The sequence below is a fragment of the Micropterus salmoides genome, unplaced genomic scaffold (genome assembly GCF_014851395.1).
Source record: "Micropterus salmoides isolate LMB-PRFRI ecotype aquatic unplaced genomic scaffold, ASM1485139v1 Ms_hic_scaffold_4, whole genome shotgun sequence".
Taxonomy (NCBI): Eukaryota; Metazoa; Chordata; class Actinopteri; order Centrarchiformes; family Centrarchidae; genus Micropterus; species Micropterus salmoides.
This window is the reverse complement of record NW_024043372.1, coordinates 6,111,672-6,129,130: the sequence shown is the minus strand read 5'-3', so window position 1 is coordinate 6,129,130 and position 17,459 is coordinate 6,111,672. Positions and strand designations below refer to the sequence as shown.

Genomic DNA, 17,459 nt, shown 5'->3' with positions numbered 1-17,459 from the left:
ACCTGCCTCATGTACATAATAACACCTGCACAAAAATATTTAATCCAGCGTCTCATTGCATTATACTCAATACACAAATGTAGTATTTCAATAGGCCTATGTGTGTATTGCTGAGCGCTTTTCATCTATGCTTGTTCTGTGTATGTACACTGAGAGCAATGTAAGACTGTAGTCAAATTCCTCAAGTGTGTACTCATACCTGGCCATTAAAACAGATTCTGAATGGAGGGTTTGTCCTCTAACAGATCTGATATGACTTTGTGTTAGCTGTTGAACTTTTATGGGTGTGGACTGATGTAAAACTGTAATGTTTATCTTCACTCTCGCAAAGTTCAGTTTTTACAAGCAGAACTTTCCTCTAACACGACTGCAGTCTCTGTCCCGAAGCACATTCAAAAGCTTTCCTAGAGTGGAAGCTGTTATAATAATCATTCATTCATTTATAGCTGCAAAGTGGGGACCAACTCCATATTAAGGCCTATGGATTTAGAATGGGATGTTATAAAAGTTGTGCGTAGGTGTCCCAGTACTTTTGTCCACATAGTGTAAATGTTACAAGGCTACAGACTGAAGTGAGTGACATGTTTGCTTGATGACAACCTGTTTTTTCTTCTCTGTCAGAAACCTGTCCATCATATACTTTACACGTCGTTCTGCCTGAATACATTTTGCTAACATAAATCTTGATAGTCTTGCTAGCATCAGAGCTCTTTTGTTTGGTTGTTGTTCCTTTATTAGTCAGATTCTATTTGATTCTTATTTAGATGCACCTTCCTACAAGGAACCGCTGTAGTGTACTGACACCTCAAAACACAAAAAAAATAATTTAAATAGCCTTTTAGTGTGTAAAGCAGCTTTTACTTGTGCAAAAGTACAAACAAAAGAGCAAATATTCAACTCAGTATAATGTAAGAGCAGAATGTGTGGACATTTTATCTGATAAAACTCAAACTGTGCGCTGGATGCAGACATTTCAGTTATCTGGGCCCAGTATGGAGCAGCTAAACTGAGGAAAGGCTGGTGGAGAGGAGGAATGGTTAATTGCTGGAAGATGCTTTTATGCTTATGTTACCTTGAAGCAATACCACTCTCATATTATATTTGTCAGAGGAGGAGTTGTTCTATTTAAGGTGGACATCTCTGTTTTAAGGTGGACGTCACAGTTTTGGTTCAGATTTTATGTGATGATGGTGATTTAAAAATGAAATCTTTCTCTGCTGTTTCTCTTCATAAAACAAGAAAATACTCTGTGCAGTACATCCAGTCAAGTCCTGTACTTCGGCAACAGCATGCTGAACATCAGCAGTCTACATTTTCAGCAATCTATCGATAGTTTGCCCTGAAACACAACCCTGTTTTACAGGTTAAACGACATGAGCATTCAGCAGAGGAGGTCTGAAAAAGGTCCACCCCTCACCTGATCAGAGACAAACCAGGAAACAGTTTTTTTCTCCTTCCCCACTAAAGAGACGAACAGACTGAAAAACAACTTCTTCTGAGTGAGTCCAGCTACAGGAGAGAAAAGTGGAAAACTACAACACTGCTGCTTCAACCTGCTGACGCTCCACACTCTGAAGGTGAGTCTGACTAAAAACATGACGCAAGGTGAAAGTTAGTAGACGAGAAGGGAAGGGAGTCATGACTAACTGTAGCCTATACTTTCTGTGGTTTCAGCTTCACTCAGAGAAAAAAATGGCTTCCAAATCAGAGGAGGATCTCTGCTGTCCGGTCTGTCATGACGTCTTCAGAGATCCTGTTCTTCTGTCATGTAGCCACAGCTTCTGTAAAGACTGTCTGATGAGATGGTGGAGACAGAAACAAACAGTCAACAATCACGTGAGTGTCCAGTTTGTAAAAGGAGATCTTCAAAGGCAGAACCACCTTGTAACCTGGTGTTGAAGAACCTGTGTGAGGACTTCTTGCAGGAGAGAGATCAGAGAGCTTCAGAGGCTCTCTGCAGTCTGCACTCTGAGAAACTCAAACTCTTCTGTCTGGACCATCAGCAGCCAGTGTGTGTGTCGTCTGCAGAGATTCAGAAAAACACAGCAACCACAGATTCAGACCCATCGATGAAGCTGCACGACAACACAAGAAGGAACTTCAGGAAACTCTGGAGTCCTTAAAGGAGAAGTTAAAGGTTTGTGAACAAGTTAAAGTGAAGTTTGACCAAACAGCAGAACACATTAAGGTCCAGGCTCGACACACAGAGAGGCAGATTAAGGAGCAGTTTAAGAAGCTTCACCAGTTTCTAGATGAGGAAGAGGAGGCCAGGATGGCTGCACTGAGGGAGGAAGAGGAGCAGAAGAGTCAGATGATGAAGGAGAAGATGGAGGCTCTGAGCAGAGAGATAGCAGCTCTTTCAGACACAGTCAGAGCCACAGAGGAGGAGCTGAGAGCTGAAGACGTCTCATTCCTGCTCAGCTACAAGGGCTGCAGTGGAAAGAGTCCAGCAGCGCCCCCTGCTGGATGATCCACAGCTGCCCTCAGGAGCTCTGATAGACCAGGCCAAACACCTGGGCAACCTGACCTTCAACATCTGGAACAAGATGAAGGACATGGTCTCCTACACTCCTGTGATTCTGGATCCAAAGACTGTTTATCCAACACTCATCCTGTCAGAAGATCTGACCAGTGTGAGACGAGGAGAGAGACAGCAGCTTCCTGACAATCCAGAGAGGTTTGATAAATTCCCGTCTGTTCTGGGCTCTGAGGGCTTCAACTCAGGGACTCACAGCTGGGATGTCGAGGTTGGAAACAGTGTAGTCTGGTCACTGGGTGTGTTAGCAGAGTCTGTCCAGAGGAAGGGACTCATCCAGTCTGGATTATGGACAATAGGGTTGCATAAAGGTAATTATTACGCACGTTCACTACCAGGTCCACTTTCTGTTCTCAGAGTGCAGAAGAAGCCCCAGAGGATCAGAGTGAATCTGGACTGGAACAGAGGAAAACTGTTGTTCTCTGATCCTGATACTAACACACACATACACACCTTCACACACACTTTCACTGAGAGGATGTTTCCATTTATTTTCACTGGGGATGAACTAAAAATATCACCTCTGAAGGTCTGTGTGACAATGAAACAGAGCAGTTAGAGATAAAGAGGATGATTATATTCATGATGTTTATTTCTTTAAAGGGAGACATCACTGAATTTAACCCGTTTAGCTGCACTTGCTTCTCATGCTGTCCCATTATTCCAAATATATTTATAAATATAAATTTTTCATTGGGTTTTTTTGTTGTAATTTTGGTGGATAATTAACTTTTTTGTTTCTATTGTCTACTTTTTCATATGTAAAATTATTTCACTTGGTTACCCTTTTGATTGTTATTGATACTGTGTTATTTAAAACTGACTCTTTTTATTATTTTGACAAACAAGCTGGTCGTCACTGATACTATTAATAATGGTTTAATTTCAGAAAACACTACACAGCACAGTTTACACAGAGCTTCGATCCAAATACCAATCCTAAACTTTCACTTTTTCTCCCAGTCATTTTTAAACCTGCATTTTCACAACTGGTCCATCAGAGGCCTCGAACAGTTAATGATTTGTACGATGGGGTTTCCTCTCCCTTCTAATTTCAGCAGAACATAATTTGCCTAATATCCATCTCTTCTGCTTCTTCAAATCAGAAACTTTGTAGAACCATTTCCCCAAACGTCCCTCTGAATCTGAAATTGACCAATTTCTTACCCTTGATTTACATCAAAAGCCGATCAAATTGATAAAGTAGAAGTCCCTCATTTTTGATCAGTACTTGAGTAAATATAGTTTTCTTTACACCACCGGTGATAAATCTGTGGTTTAAACCAGTAATTTTAACACTCACAACTGACCACCATAAAACTCATAATATCCATGTTTTTTTACTGTTTAAAGGTTTTAAAGGTTCTCAGTTAGTGTTTTTAATCTTTAGTCTCCCCTAAGTGGCGCTAGAGAACATCCGCTAATCAATAGAATAAAAAACATCTAATGTTTAGTGGGTTTTGAGCACTGTTTAAAAAAAAGAAAAAGACTTAAACCTTGCATTTCAAGGTCCTCATAAAAAAAAATTATGATGCGTTTTCAAGACCTCACACACTCAGTCAGTGTTGTCAGTATTGACAACATAAAACAGACATGTGAAACCAACACCTCAACTTTAATAATCGTTATTTATGACATGTTCACTCATTCATCAAATATAATCGCCCCTTTCAAACCTTGCATTTTAATCTGTAACAAAACAGAAATCATTAATTATATATATATATATATATATATATATATATATATATATATATATATATATATATATATATACATACATATATACATACATACACACACACACATATACACACACACGGTATCAAAACAACAGAAGAGCTCCTTTTTTGAAATAAAAATAAAACAAAAACAAAATAAATCTCTTAGCAAAGCTTTTAGTGCAGCAAATAAATAAATATCACAAATTACTTTTCACTCATTGGAATCAACATGGCCGCCGTTGAAGACAGACGTTAAAGTATCTGTGTTTGTGTTCAACAGTTCATGTTTGTATGTTAGTGGACAGTAAGAGTTATTTTTCATGTGAAGTTTACAATAATAAACTCTTTTGTTAAAATGCTTTCAGTGGATCTTTTCTTTGCGTGAAACTTGTTGTTGCTTAGATCATTATTTTCACAGGGAGGCCGAGAGAAACCAAAAACATTAATCTGTGGAGTTTATATTATATTATAAAGTAAAACGAATTTAAAAAAAGAACAATCTTTAGATCGCTGTCCCAACACTTCTGAGGCTTTTAAGGCTTATTTTAAGGTTGTGAACTGAATCCTTCAAAGATCTTTAAGATGCTGAACGTCAGTAGCTTCTTCTACAGGCAGACATGTTTTGTGATGTTTTGTTATGAAATTCTTCATCACAGTCTTGGTTTTCCATATAAAGGAGAAAGGTAATCAAATGAAAAGACAAGCCCAATTCCACACTAATTCAAAACAGGGTTTGAGAATGTCGTGTCCTCACTGGAAACGCGACAAAACTAAGCATTTTAAAAAGTTTCCATGCGGAACGGTTGATTTTTGACTGCTGTTGATGGACATTATTCTCCCACAGGGGAAAATGGAGGAGCTGCTCACAGATATAAGATTAGAGAAATCTAAATAAACTGCAGATCGTGGTGAGAAAACTCCAAAAAGCCAGGGGAGAACAAAACAATTATTAAATCTTAAGAGATATTTTTGGCTTTCTGTTTATGAAGTTTAACTGGCAGTGAGAAGTTGCTCATAATGTATAATTTCCTGTTAGTATAAAATGGTAAATGTTGATTTTTTTTAAATAGTATTATAGGGTGGATTTGGGACACGCTGTGATTTAAGATGCATTTGTGTCACATTGGAAAGATTCAATTTAAAATTTGACAAATTTTGGGAACTACGGTTATTTACTTTGAATAACATCGAGTTTGATGAGAGGATTGATTCCACCCTGATAGATAATCTGCCGCCTAGCATCTGTAAAAGCTCGCTGATTTAACAACTTTACATGTTACCTGTTTGTTTAATCTGTGCAAGCAGCTAAGCGAAGCAGCTGCTGGCTGTAGCTTCAGATTTGCCGTGCAAACACGAGTGTGATAACGATCGTCTCATCTAACTCTAACATCTAAAATAATCGTATTTAATTTGTCCTTTACATGAGAGTCGCCTCACATCCTGAACTGACGAGCAAACACTTTATGACTTGTGTAGGGAATGATTCATTTTACATGTTAAATTTAACAATAACTTCATTATATTATCTTTGATCGTGCATGCAGAAATAGAGGAAAATATTAAACTTTAGCTGTTCATTTGGCCGCTAATTATAGAAAACTTTTTAGGAGAATAAAAATTATGAAGCTGTAATTCTGAAAAGCAGAAAACACACGGACACTTCAGGTCCCCTTTAACTAAAAAGATTATGTTTCTGCTCCCCACAGATCCTGAACTTTAGCACTTCAGATGTTAAAACACATTCACTGTTGTCTTTGTCAGAGGCTTAGTGATCAGTATCCAAACCTTTTTGAGAAATATCTGTTTTCAGGCAGCTGAAGCTATCACAGGTCCAGGTAGTGTTACGTTTTATGTACCACAATGAGGTTAGTATTTCATCTGTGATGAGATGCAACACAGTTAATCTGCAATTTGTTCATTACAAGAGCAAAATGTAAAAAAAAAAAAAAAGAAAAATAGTGCGAAAGGCAAACAGGAAAAAAAGTGGTGAGAAAAAGCGCGACTGAGAGAGAAACATTTTTATGCTTCCAGACAAAATTCTTAAAATAGTTTTCCTTTTCTTGCCACAAAAGGAACCCAGTTTTTAAACAAATGTAATCATGTAAACATGAAACAACACAACAAATGTGTGTGTGCGCAAGAGCTGGATTATCAGGAACTATTAAACCAGTGAGACTCTCTCACATTTCTATTATTTTTTGAGTGTTTAAAGAGGCCTTAAAATAAAAAGCCCCCGCAGAGTGACGTTTCCTTCCAGAAAAAAAAAAAAAGCTGGTTGAGGGGTTGGTGCAGGACGGAGCTGCAGGACAAACAGAGGATCAAAACAAAATGTTTCCAGTGTGGCTGTCAGGAGGAAGACAGCTTCAACAAATAAAAGCCACCCTCGCCAGCGCAGGTTCCAGGTCGAGTGAGGCTTCAAAAGAAGAGCGCTCCAGAGGAGAATGTGAAAAGAGGATATTTTGTGTCACATGGCAGGAGTCAGATTTGTTCATCCCATCTCTGCATGTGTCTGTCATGTTGAGTGTTGTGACTTGCAGTCGGCATATGACGCAGTACCAGACACACATCCTGCGTGTGTGCGCTAATGTTCTGTCTGAGGACCAGTGTGGCTCTGAAAGTCTTTTATCCTCCTCAGCTTGTGTTTGTTCCCGGTGAGGATAATGTTTCTCTTTCCTGGTAGAGGCTGCTGGCCAGGTGATGTGAGCATGAGTGTGTATGCAGGTGTGTGTGTGTGTGTGTTTTATTTGAGAACTAGCGTAGCCTCGGAGCCATCTTTCCTCTTCAGGTACAGTCCATAGCTGAGGTGGTGTTCCCGCCTCAGGAAAGCGTAGAAATAATCAGACACCAGCAGAATCTGAGGGGAAATAAATTTCAGGAAATTATGAATTCCTCGCTATGTGATTAAGAAGAGAGATTCGAGTCATTTCACTCATAAATAATTTATATAAATAAATAAACTTTATAAGACGACTTTTTTTCTTTTTTACTATTGTTGATCTACTGAGACCTACGCTAAATTTGGTTATTTGTATTGTGACAGCTGGACTTTCTTTAGGGGTCCCAGTAAGGTTTCTCTCCTGACACGTTAGATATTTTATGCAGAATAATATATTTTACCCACCAAATATCACAAAGGGTACATATGCACTGTTATGGACCCTCACGTTGAATGCAACCAGTGAACAATAATGAAAACCACAACTCAATTATGAAATGCAACAAAGGCGACGTGTATTAACAAAAGCGCATTAACATATCAATAAACATAACTCAAATTTCCCCTCAGGGTTCATTTCATTTCAATTCAACAAGCAGTTCAGTTCAGTTCAAAAACGGTTCAGTTTAAGTGTCTTCAGAAGCAAAAACACTCTGACAATTAACAAAAGGTTGCTGTGTTCCTCAAAAAACAAAATGTTCATCCAACATAAAAAAAACACACTGCTCAAAAAAACAAAAGGCAGGGGGAAAAAAGGTTTGCAGCACTTATGACCTGCCTGACTGTTAATGGATTCTGGACCGGTTTGATGGCGACGGTTTTAGTACTCTCGGTGGCTGGTTGTTTGGAGGTTATTGCTGATTTGCGGATGAAGAAGGTGCCGACGTACGGGAATGTTGCAGTAGCTGAACACGGAAGGGATTAACGGCCTTACTATAACTGGTTCAACTATCTAAACGTGTTGCTCCGACGATGTTTTACTCTCCTCAGCTCTCCTCTTTAGTCAACCGACGCTCCCAGACACACAAACCTTTCAGCACTTCCTGCTTCCATAATCTGGGCGGACTCAGAGTTGACTCCGCGCTGAACGAAAAGGAGACCTACCTACAGAGAGTATCAATGGGCTGTATGAATGGGCGGCGTTCGTGGGTGGTGCAACCTGAAAGGTGCAGCTTGTCACCAGTGTGTATGACCAATGATGAGAAGGAAAGTAATAACATACACATTGTCTCTATTCTAAAAAGGAATAATCTTTGTGGCCCGAAAGGATGCCTGTTGCAGTTAAAGGCATCAGTAACTTAATGGAGCTTTAGACATTGCTGTCATTTACACTGGGGACGCTGGGGACATGTCCCCACCACATTATGAAAGCATTTGTTAAAAATTGTTCCGAAAAACTAACAACAAACAAAAAGAATGCTTTGAGAAAGGCTTATTTGCACAATAACAAAACATGCAATGAAATGTTAATATAGAAGAAACAAATTTGGTTGCATTGGGCAAAAAAAAAGTAACTTAAGCCAAAAAAACAAGCTGCTGATTACTGCATTATATATTCTGTTATATATTTTATTTTTAAGAATTTTGTGTTTCTAAACTGGAACAGAAAATGTCTCCAGAATGCAGGAAATTAAGCATTTATTGCTCAAAAAGACCCCCCCGCTCATATTTTAACATTTCATATTTATTCAAAATAGATTTAAAAATCTTCGTATCTTGTTGTTGTCTCGTGACTGTATCATCATGCCCCTAATCTGAGCCCTTACATATTATATATTATATTCCCACCACTTTTCAACACAAAGTGACACACTGGGCTTTAGATTACAGCATTTGGACACAACTCAGGATCGATATTTTGACTTATAACAGTAGGAAAAGCACAGGTGATAATAATAATAATAACAACATTTACGATGACTCCGTGTATGTCCTAGTAAGTCATGACAGTGTGACAGCATGAACACCGCCAGGACCCTGAAACTGAAGCAGCTGAATGGATTTCAGTCTCGTTAACTTTTATTATTTTCACCTGTGTGTTTTTCCTACTGTGACATGTTAAAATGTCTCCAATGGAAAGGGCCTATGAACAAATCCAACCCCCGCCGCTCGTTCAGACCGTCCTACCTGTGCCACGTTGAACAGCAGCGTTATGGCGTAGTAGAAGTTGGAGTTGGCGCTGCCGGCGTAGATCCAGAGGTGCCAGAGAACCGGGAACAGAGCCGAACAGGCCAGCAGGACGCAGGACACCAGGAAGATGTTCCTCAAGACTGAACAGGAAGAGAAACCAGCAGAGGGATTGTTTCTACCTCGACACCTCTGCTCCATATTAATAAAATATCTTGCATATTATAGTATATAGTATATAATATTAGCATTTTTTTGTGTTTAATTTATTGCATGTTCTTGTATGATTATTTTGTTAAACCAGAAAATGTAACAGATAATAAAAATCTCGTTTAAAAACTTTCTGGGTTACAATATCAGTCTGTTGGTCAGATTCTTTGGTCCAGAGTGATAATATCTCAACTGCTGCCATGAAATTTGGTACAAACCTTCAAAGTCCCTTGAGGACATGTTGGATCTCTACGGACTAGACCTGCTCTATATGAAAAGTACATTGAAGTAACTTCTGTCATGAATTAGTGCTATATAAATAAATTCATGGACTTAAATTACTTTATTCAAATTCAGTTATTTCATCTACGGCCACCAGCAAGTCATAACCTCCACTTTACTTTGACATGTTACATGTTGAGATGTCCCGAGGTGATCAGAGGGACCAGCTGGCCGATCCAGGCGTATTTTAATGGCTCGATATCAGATAAAATAAAGCGGATTAAAAACTGATAATACAGCTTCTCACTTTTACCCAGAGCTTAACGATCACATTCGCTGGCTCAAATGACAAACGTTGCTGGCGGCAGATCATATCAGCTGTTACTAAATAACACTGATTCTGTGGTTGTGCTTCTGTTGTTCCCACAACTCCAACATCAACAGAGTGAGATGTCTTCTCTGTAGCTGTTCACATCACGTCGGTTTCAGGAATCACTTTCACCCTATTCAACCTCATATTAATAATTTAAACTTATCAATTTAAGAGGTTTTTTTAAATCAGCATTTAGTAGCTACAGCTGTTACTTCAATGTGTCAATTAACACTGCCTGTCTGCTGCAGCGATGTATATTTTTATTTATACTGAGAATGTTTGGCACATCTCTTGATGAATTGAGTTCCATTTTATGTCACTTTCAGGTTGTAGCAGGTGTGACGTTTAGGTCAGTTTTGGATCAGACTCAATATTAAAAAGGGACTCGGGTGAGGATCAGAGCCAAATGAACTTGATCAAGACATCACTTGTTACATGCTAAAAAGGTAGCATAAAGTGAAAACCAGGTAGTAAAACCAAACAAAAGTACTGGGAGTCTTCGTTTTATACTCACATCTGTGTAGGTGACTCCAGACAGGAAGGAAGGCCAGGTAGAGAGCAATGTCTCCCACCGTGGGGTAAGACTTAAAGATGGAGATCACAGCCAACTGCATGAAGATCAGAAACACTGGATGCTCCCTGTAACACAGACGCATATTGTTACAGAGAATTTAGCCTCTTAAATGCATGAACTTGGAAGGACAGTTGGCGTGCGAGTAAGGCAGAGGACTTACTTGAGTTTGACCGACAGAGGGATGGTGTAGAAGAAAACGTTGATCTGGAAGACGCAGAGGAAGAAGAGGCGAAAGTGTTCAAACATCTCGGCGAAGAAATACCAGAAGAGGCCGATGTTTGGGGTCAGGTCTGGTACTGAGAGACTGGAGGGAGGAAAAGCAGATACAAGGACTGTAGCCATCCACTATAAAGGCCTATTCAAGCTAGTATGTAGCTGTGATTGTATTAATAATGTACGTTTACTTCCAAAACAGACTTTCAATCTCAGCTTCTGTCAGGTTAGTCGTGCATTAAACAAACATTCCCCAACTTTACATTCTGTTACTTTAGATGAGACCTTTCAGCTCGGCTCAAGCTTTCAGTACATCACTCACATGAAGCCGTAGACAGACGGCACGTAGTCCCACGAGCCGAGCAGGAAAAAGGAGAGACAGATGATCACAAACAGGCTGCCCAGGTACATGAAGGCGTACTGCGCGATGAACCACCAGAAGCTGGCACGCCGAAAGTTCACCGGGATGTACTGACGCTGGGGGAGAACCAGAAACTTTACTCAAATATTTACAAAAAGGCAGAGAAACATGATGAGACGGGTTTAGAGCAGGGGTGGCCTTTGACTGAGGGCCATATAATATAAAATAATATAATGTGAAAAGTCAGGGGCCAAATCATGACATTTTCAGCAACTTCCGTATTTTCGGTTCAGCCATGTTCAATTAACTGTAGTAAATGTTTTCATAAACTACAAATCCATCATTGTAGATCAAGTAGTTTTTCAAAATGACAGCGACATCTAGCATTTAAAACAGGATCTGCAATGTATTTATGGTGCAATTTATAAGAAATAAGCTCATGATATAGTTTATTTTTTTAAATTAACTGTAGTTTGGCCACCCCTGGTCTATAGGCAGGGCGAAGAAGACATTATGATGAGGCAGAAAAAGGCTAAAAGTAGGAAATTAAAGAAGGAACAGAAAAAACAATGGTTAGAGAGTAATAAAAAAGATGGCAAAATAAAATAGTGAAACAAGCTGTAAGAAAATGTCTTTTTAATATGCATGTGTCCATTCATACACAACATACCTGCATCAAATACAGGAGCGCTGGAGCGCACAGAGTGAGAGGATAGATGGACTGATATGTGGCCAAGGACAGAAATATGGCGCTCAGCAAGACATTTCCTGCAACACAAACATAGAATAACTCAAATACATCAAATACTTCATGTTTTTATTGTCGCAGTAATTTTAAGTTGCTCTGGAGGAGAACGTTGACAAAATACCTCAAAACTGCATTTCAATATTTCAGACAGCTAAAGCAATTCAAAATGCTCCTTTTATAGATAAAGCAATTATACTGTGAGACTTTCCTTCAGCCAAAAAGCAGAAGAAACTGAAGGTGACATTTCTTAATGAAGAATCTTAATCGAATAACAAAATGTGTCACTCGGGGAGTTATGGATCCAAAACTACAGTCTGCAGAAAAAAATCACATCACGCATTTCAAACGTTACCTTTTATTGTAGTGAGAATGAAGAGGGCGATGACGGTGTTGTTCAGACCACAGGTTGACTTGGCGACGCAGGACAGGATGGTGAACGGGTTCAACAGGTAACTGTGAGAGAAGAAGAGACAATAAAAGAGATGTGACAATAAAACTCCCTGAATACTTCAGATACTATTGGCCACTAAGTGATTTTATAAGAAGCTACTTTTTAGAAGACTGTGGTATTTCCTTCATGACCTTTTTAGTTTTCAATCACCACCATTAACCAGCCTTTGTTTCATATTTATATTACGTAATAACAAAGACACAAGCTTATGAACACAAGACCAGACACAGAGGTAGCATGTTGACAGTGAACCTGCTGATGTTTAGCAGGTATGTATAATGTTTACTAATCAGCAGTTACCACAAAGTACAGCTGAGGAATGTTATTAGTTCTGCAGAAATTTGGTCAAAAACAAAACTACTGAATTAAATTCTTTATTTTAAACAGCTGGTGGCGCTAAAGGAAAAGTCAGAGGTTCGTTAAAGTCATTAGGTTTCATCTTTCATCCAATCTGACAGATGTCAGGCACGACAATTTGTCATTACATCCATTTCAATCCCGAACGGCTAACGAGGACCCGGCAGAAAGACTAACATGACCTGACATGAAAATTTGAACGTCTACATGGTTTTGGGCGACACCTTGGTTGGTAACATTTCTGATCTCGGAGGTCTGTCTCTAAACCATCCTGGCTGACCGGTCAGGGTTGAACGAGTAGTCTGACACGTCTCTCGTCAAGTCGTAGCAAGAATTGATATAAAAGTGATATCTGATAACCTGGTACAATTAGAGTGCTGTGTGAAACATGCTTGGTGGGTGTGTGGCACTTACAACATGGCAACTTTCAGAGGGATGTAGTACATTTCTTTGGGGCTTCTGATGAGCTCCAGACAGTCGAGGGGGTAGCGGTCTGCCTCCAAGGCAAATTTCTGCTTTCTGAACTGAAACAGCATCCACAGCACATCAAATGTCACTAACGTCATGTTACGACAAGGACAGGAAAACACAAAACACCACATAACACACAAAATATCAGTTTAATTTACTAACATGTCTTATCTATAATATAATTTAGCAATCATAACCTGGCTATGTATTAATGAAACAAGAAAAAAAGATAGATAGATAGATAGATAGAGAGTTGTAACACATTTCTTGTTAGATAGGTAGGGCTTATGATATGTTTGAAATCAATAATAATAATAAATACATCATCCATCTACTCGGGACAATAAATCAGTTTTGGCCCAACCCTACCTAAGGGAAATTCTGGTTTCTTTGAAACCGATGTATCTGGTTAAAAAATACCTAATTTTCCTTAAATATCAACATATTTTCTTTTGAATTTCTTTTTTTTCTGTATTTGGGAAGACACAGTGCTGTTTTCTTACCACTTGTTTGTTGTAGTCCTTCACAGCCATGTAGAGAGCCACAGCAGTGATCACATCTGCCAGCTAACGAGACAGAAAGAAAGAGTGAGCAGCTGATCCGCTGAAATATAACAAAATAAACAAACAAAAATACCCATATATTTTCTTTTCAAATCACTAGAGGCAGACATTTCTTATCAGAGGGAGCGCAGCTTTCCCATCATGGCTCACATTACAGAAAATCCTCTGTTATATGCACCAGAGCAAATCCGAAGCACTACCATCTCATTCTGCTGTCATGTCCTTTAATTCCAGTTTAAGAGAAAGGTTTGTTGGCTTATAAATGCATGAAACTGCCAATAAAAAAAAAGGACAAAATAGATGTTTCTTGTCTTTCTACTCACCATGAATGTTATCTCTGCATAGTCCACCACAAAGTGAAAGAGGTAAATGATGAGAGGAGTCTGAAGGGAAAAAGAAAAGGACATCAGAGCACAGAACACACGCATGCAGCTGGAACAATAAAACGTATTTATCTAGACATTAGTGTGTTTTTGTGGTACCTGTGTGTGCTCATACACATTTCATGTATATTCACATGTATACACCATTTTTAGATCCTCGTCTCTGCTGTTTGATATTGCACTACCTCTGTTTGACTTACAAACAACCAACCGCAACAGAAAAGCAACAAGCATCTCGGCCACTGGCTTTAAATGTTTGTTCTCAGATGCACAGTGGGTTTGTCTGTCTGAAATCTGCATGTTTGTGCATAATATTTGCATAACAAAAAGTAAAAAAGAAGTTATGTGAACATGATGTATTGTTAATGCTCTAACTCTACTTTAAGTGTTTAGTTTCCTTCACCGAGATTATAGATAATGTTGTATTTGCATCTTTACCCCAAGAACCTTTAATTTACTGCCTTATTTGTGGCTGACGTCTTTCTAGAAGAATATAAACTGATATATTTTACTTTTATCCAAAAAACATGCAGTGATAGTATTTTCAGTACCCTGAATAATGTCTGAAAGGCACCTTTTAAGAGGTGAAACCCAGGGCTGAAAAAAAAAATAAAAAAAAACACAACGGGGCAACACTCAGTGCTGAAGCTCATTAAAGCTGAGGTAGGCAGTTTATTTCAGAAGCATGTTTTTAAATATTATAGAATTTGTCTTTACATCTCAGCAGCAATCAATGAATTAGATGCTCTGACACAAACAGTTTTAGAAAAACCAGAATCTGTGGCTGTCATGAAAATTTGTTTTCCGGGAGCGGTTTGGAGGGAGGGGATGGGGTTTTTTGCCAGCTGGATACTTTCATAATCTAGCCGTCTTTTGCTCGTTGCTCCAGCTTTAAGTACAAGGTAACAATTGAAGGCGACTCCAACAACATTTTTATTATTAACTCCCCTCTCGTCTCATCTGGACTGTTTAGATAAGTTTCAGAACGGAAATCAACCTGACAAAATAAAAGACGGGGATAAGAAGAAATTGATTTTAAGAGGAAATTGAGCCGCTGGTCATACACGTCACGTGTTTGTATGCGTTTTCACCTCACCTCATGGAAAACATCTCCAGAGTACGGTGAGACTCCCAAGTCAAGAAGAGCCAAACCTTCAACAACTGCAAACAAACAAATAAACACCATGTCACAGAAAGACAGTTATTATCCCGCATGCTGTTTCCCTTCTCTTACTGCAATCAGCTGCAGAGATGCAACTTCCTGTTACAGCTGCCCTAATGAACAATTCATGAAGGGCTGTTGTGTTTCTGTGTAATTCACACATTCTCTACCTCATGTACTATGTTGTCTGTGTGTGTGTGTGTGACAGTGTATGCCTTCATACAAAAACCTCAGTGTGGTTTAACAAACAGCCGCACCTTCACTTCAAAAATGGGGCAGCTGAAAAGGCTTCATATGTTATTGTTATATACAGAAATTAAAGAACATTTCTCTCAAAGAACTGGACAATTATCTAAAAATCTGTATTGTTAATTTTATGATAAGACGTTTACAGAGGTTTATCGAGTATTGGAGAGAAAGGTGAATAAAAGGTGAATTATGTGGAAGCTTAAAGCTTTTTATTTTATTCATCTTTGCTGCTGCTCATCCAGTCCGACAAGCTGCTGTTTGCTTTGTCACCTTCTTACACAGACTGACCTCGTGTCCATGCATCTCTAATCACTACTAGAGAAAAACTCACAGCACCTGATGCCAAAACAAATCTCAACTATCACTTCTTCCCAGTTCAGCCATAACTGCTGCTCGTGTGGCGACTCCAGCACTCCCCTCTCTGCACCTCTGTTTGTCTGAGCTATCACCATTATTAGATCAATAGATATATTTACTGATTATCAACCAACTCTCAGCTAAGACTGACAGAAAACATCAGATTGTCTCTTAATTATCTTTATGACCACAGGCAGTTTGTTTTAATTGTCAACAACCCATTAATACCCCAAAACATTTCACTTATGTTGTATTTGTTCTATATTTTCTTGTTAATTTGATGTGGTAGGATGTTTAATTGCTGTATTGGTTATTAATGTTTTGTGTGGAACCTAGAAAGACAACCAATGCCCCCCCCCCTCCCCCCCTTTTTATTTTCTAGTTAAAGTTAACTTTATTTTCTACTCTGTGTCCTCTTTATTTCTTCTTCTTTTTAAATATAAAATTTCTGTTGGTTAAACTACAACTAGTAGGGAAAAATAATCAAAAGAAAAAGGTATTGTGTTCAACATTTGACAGCAGCTCAGTAAAATGTAAAATAGTTTCATTAGAGCTGGATTAATATAGGCAGTATAAGTATGCAGTAGGGACAGCATAAACCCTCTCAAACTGTAAGTACTCGAGGGTAGTATAAGTACTTGAGGCATGTACTCCCTCTCATCTCAGCCTCTTGCTGGTTGCTGCACCAGAGGAGCCAAACACAATGAAGAAGCTCCATCACAAATAACAAGGAAATACGAGTCAAAACACATTTAGGTCTTCAGCGATACATTTCACTAACGTTCCCCCTTCGTGTGGCGTTAGTGATCTTTCTACATGTGAACCGAAAAGACGTGCTCTTTGTAGATAAAACCGGTTTGACGTTAACTCGATTACCGGGGAACAGCGCCGAAGTGAGGAAGCAACCGGAGCGGCGTTTAAGGGACAAATGTGGCCCCCCAAAAAGCTGCTAAAACCCTCGCTTACCTCTTTTCCAGGCGGTTAGCGGAGACACGACCTCCACTCGCTCCGCAATTAAGTCCGCCAAGCTGGATCTGTAAAGAGCTGCACGGATAGTAACGGATAAAATTAAAAGTAGTGTCAAGGGAGCCGCCATCTTGACAAGGAAGCACTGTCCGCCCTGCGAGGTGCACGATGGGAAATGACGTCTTTTGTTGCAACGGAAACGGTAAATTTGTCTTTCTTCTTCTTCTTCTTCTTCTTCTTCTTCTTCTTCTTTTAGGGTTTAATGGAGCTGGACTGGAGTGTGGAACGAGAGATTAAGCAAGAAATAAATGAAAAAAACAAAAACAAAACAAAAACAAAACAAAAAAACAAACATAAATTAAATTCTTTTTTCTAACTCAGTTTCTTTAAGAAACTTAATTATATGATAATATATCTGGCCTGCTGTTTTCCCCAAGAGACCTGTCAATGAGATATCATGATGTTTTGCCTTCCGTAATGACTGAAAGAGGCGTTTCCTCTTGATAGTGTATCTCTTACACTGAACATGTTCAACCGTTTCTAGTTGGTTACAATATATACATTTCCCAGTTGGGTGCTTACCTATTTCATATAATGAAAGGTTGAGACCTGTATGTCCTATTCTCAGACGAGTGATTATATTTTCTTCCCTACGTTTCCAGCCCACCATCCTTCCGGCACCAACCTGTCTCTGGA

General features: G+C 39.0%; 1 protein-coding gene and 1 pseudogene across 1 annotated transcript; one reads left to right on the top strand and one right to left on the bottom strand.

Annotated features, from left to right (window-relative positions):
* Window positions 1-1,008: 1,008 nt before the first annotated feature.
* Window positions 1,009-3,522, top strand: LOC119886264 (annotated as a pseudogene).
* An 881-nt stretch (window positions 3,523-4,403) lies between these two features.
* pigu (phosphatidylinositol glycan anchor biosynthesis, class U) lies at window positions 4,404-16,927 on the bottom strand. The gene is made up of 12 exons (XM_038696895.1): window positions 16,764-16,927; window positions 15,126-15,190; window positions 13,970-14,029; window positions 13,587-13,649; window positions 13,027-13,136; window positions 12,157-12,257; window positions 11,727-11,824; window positions 11,018-11,172; window positions 10,643-10,786; window positions 10,423-10,547; window positions 9,104-9,246; window positions 4,404-7,114 (listed from the first exon to the last, which is right to left on the bottom strand). The coding sequence occupies exons 1-12, from the start codon at window positions 16,891-16,893 to the stop codon at window positions 7,001-7,003; spliced, it is 1,308 nt and encodes a 435-aa protein (XP_038552823.1). The 5' UTR covers window positions 16,894-16,927; the 3' UTR covers window positions 4,404-7,000.
* Between the last annotated feature and the right edge of the window lie 532 nt (window positions 16,928-17,459).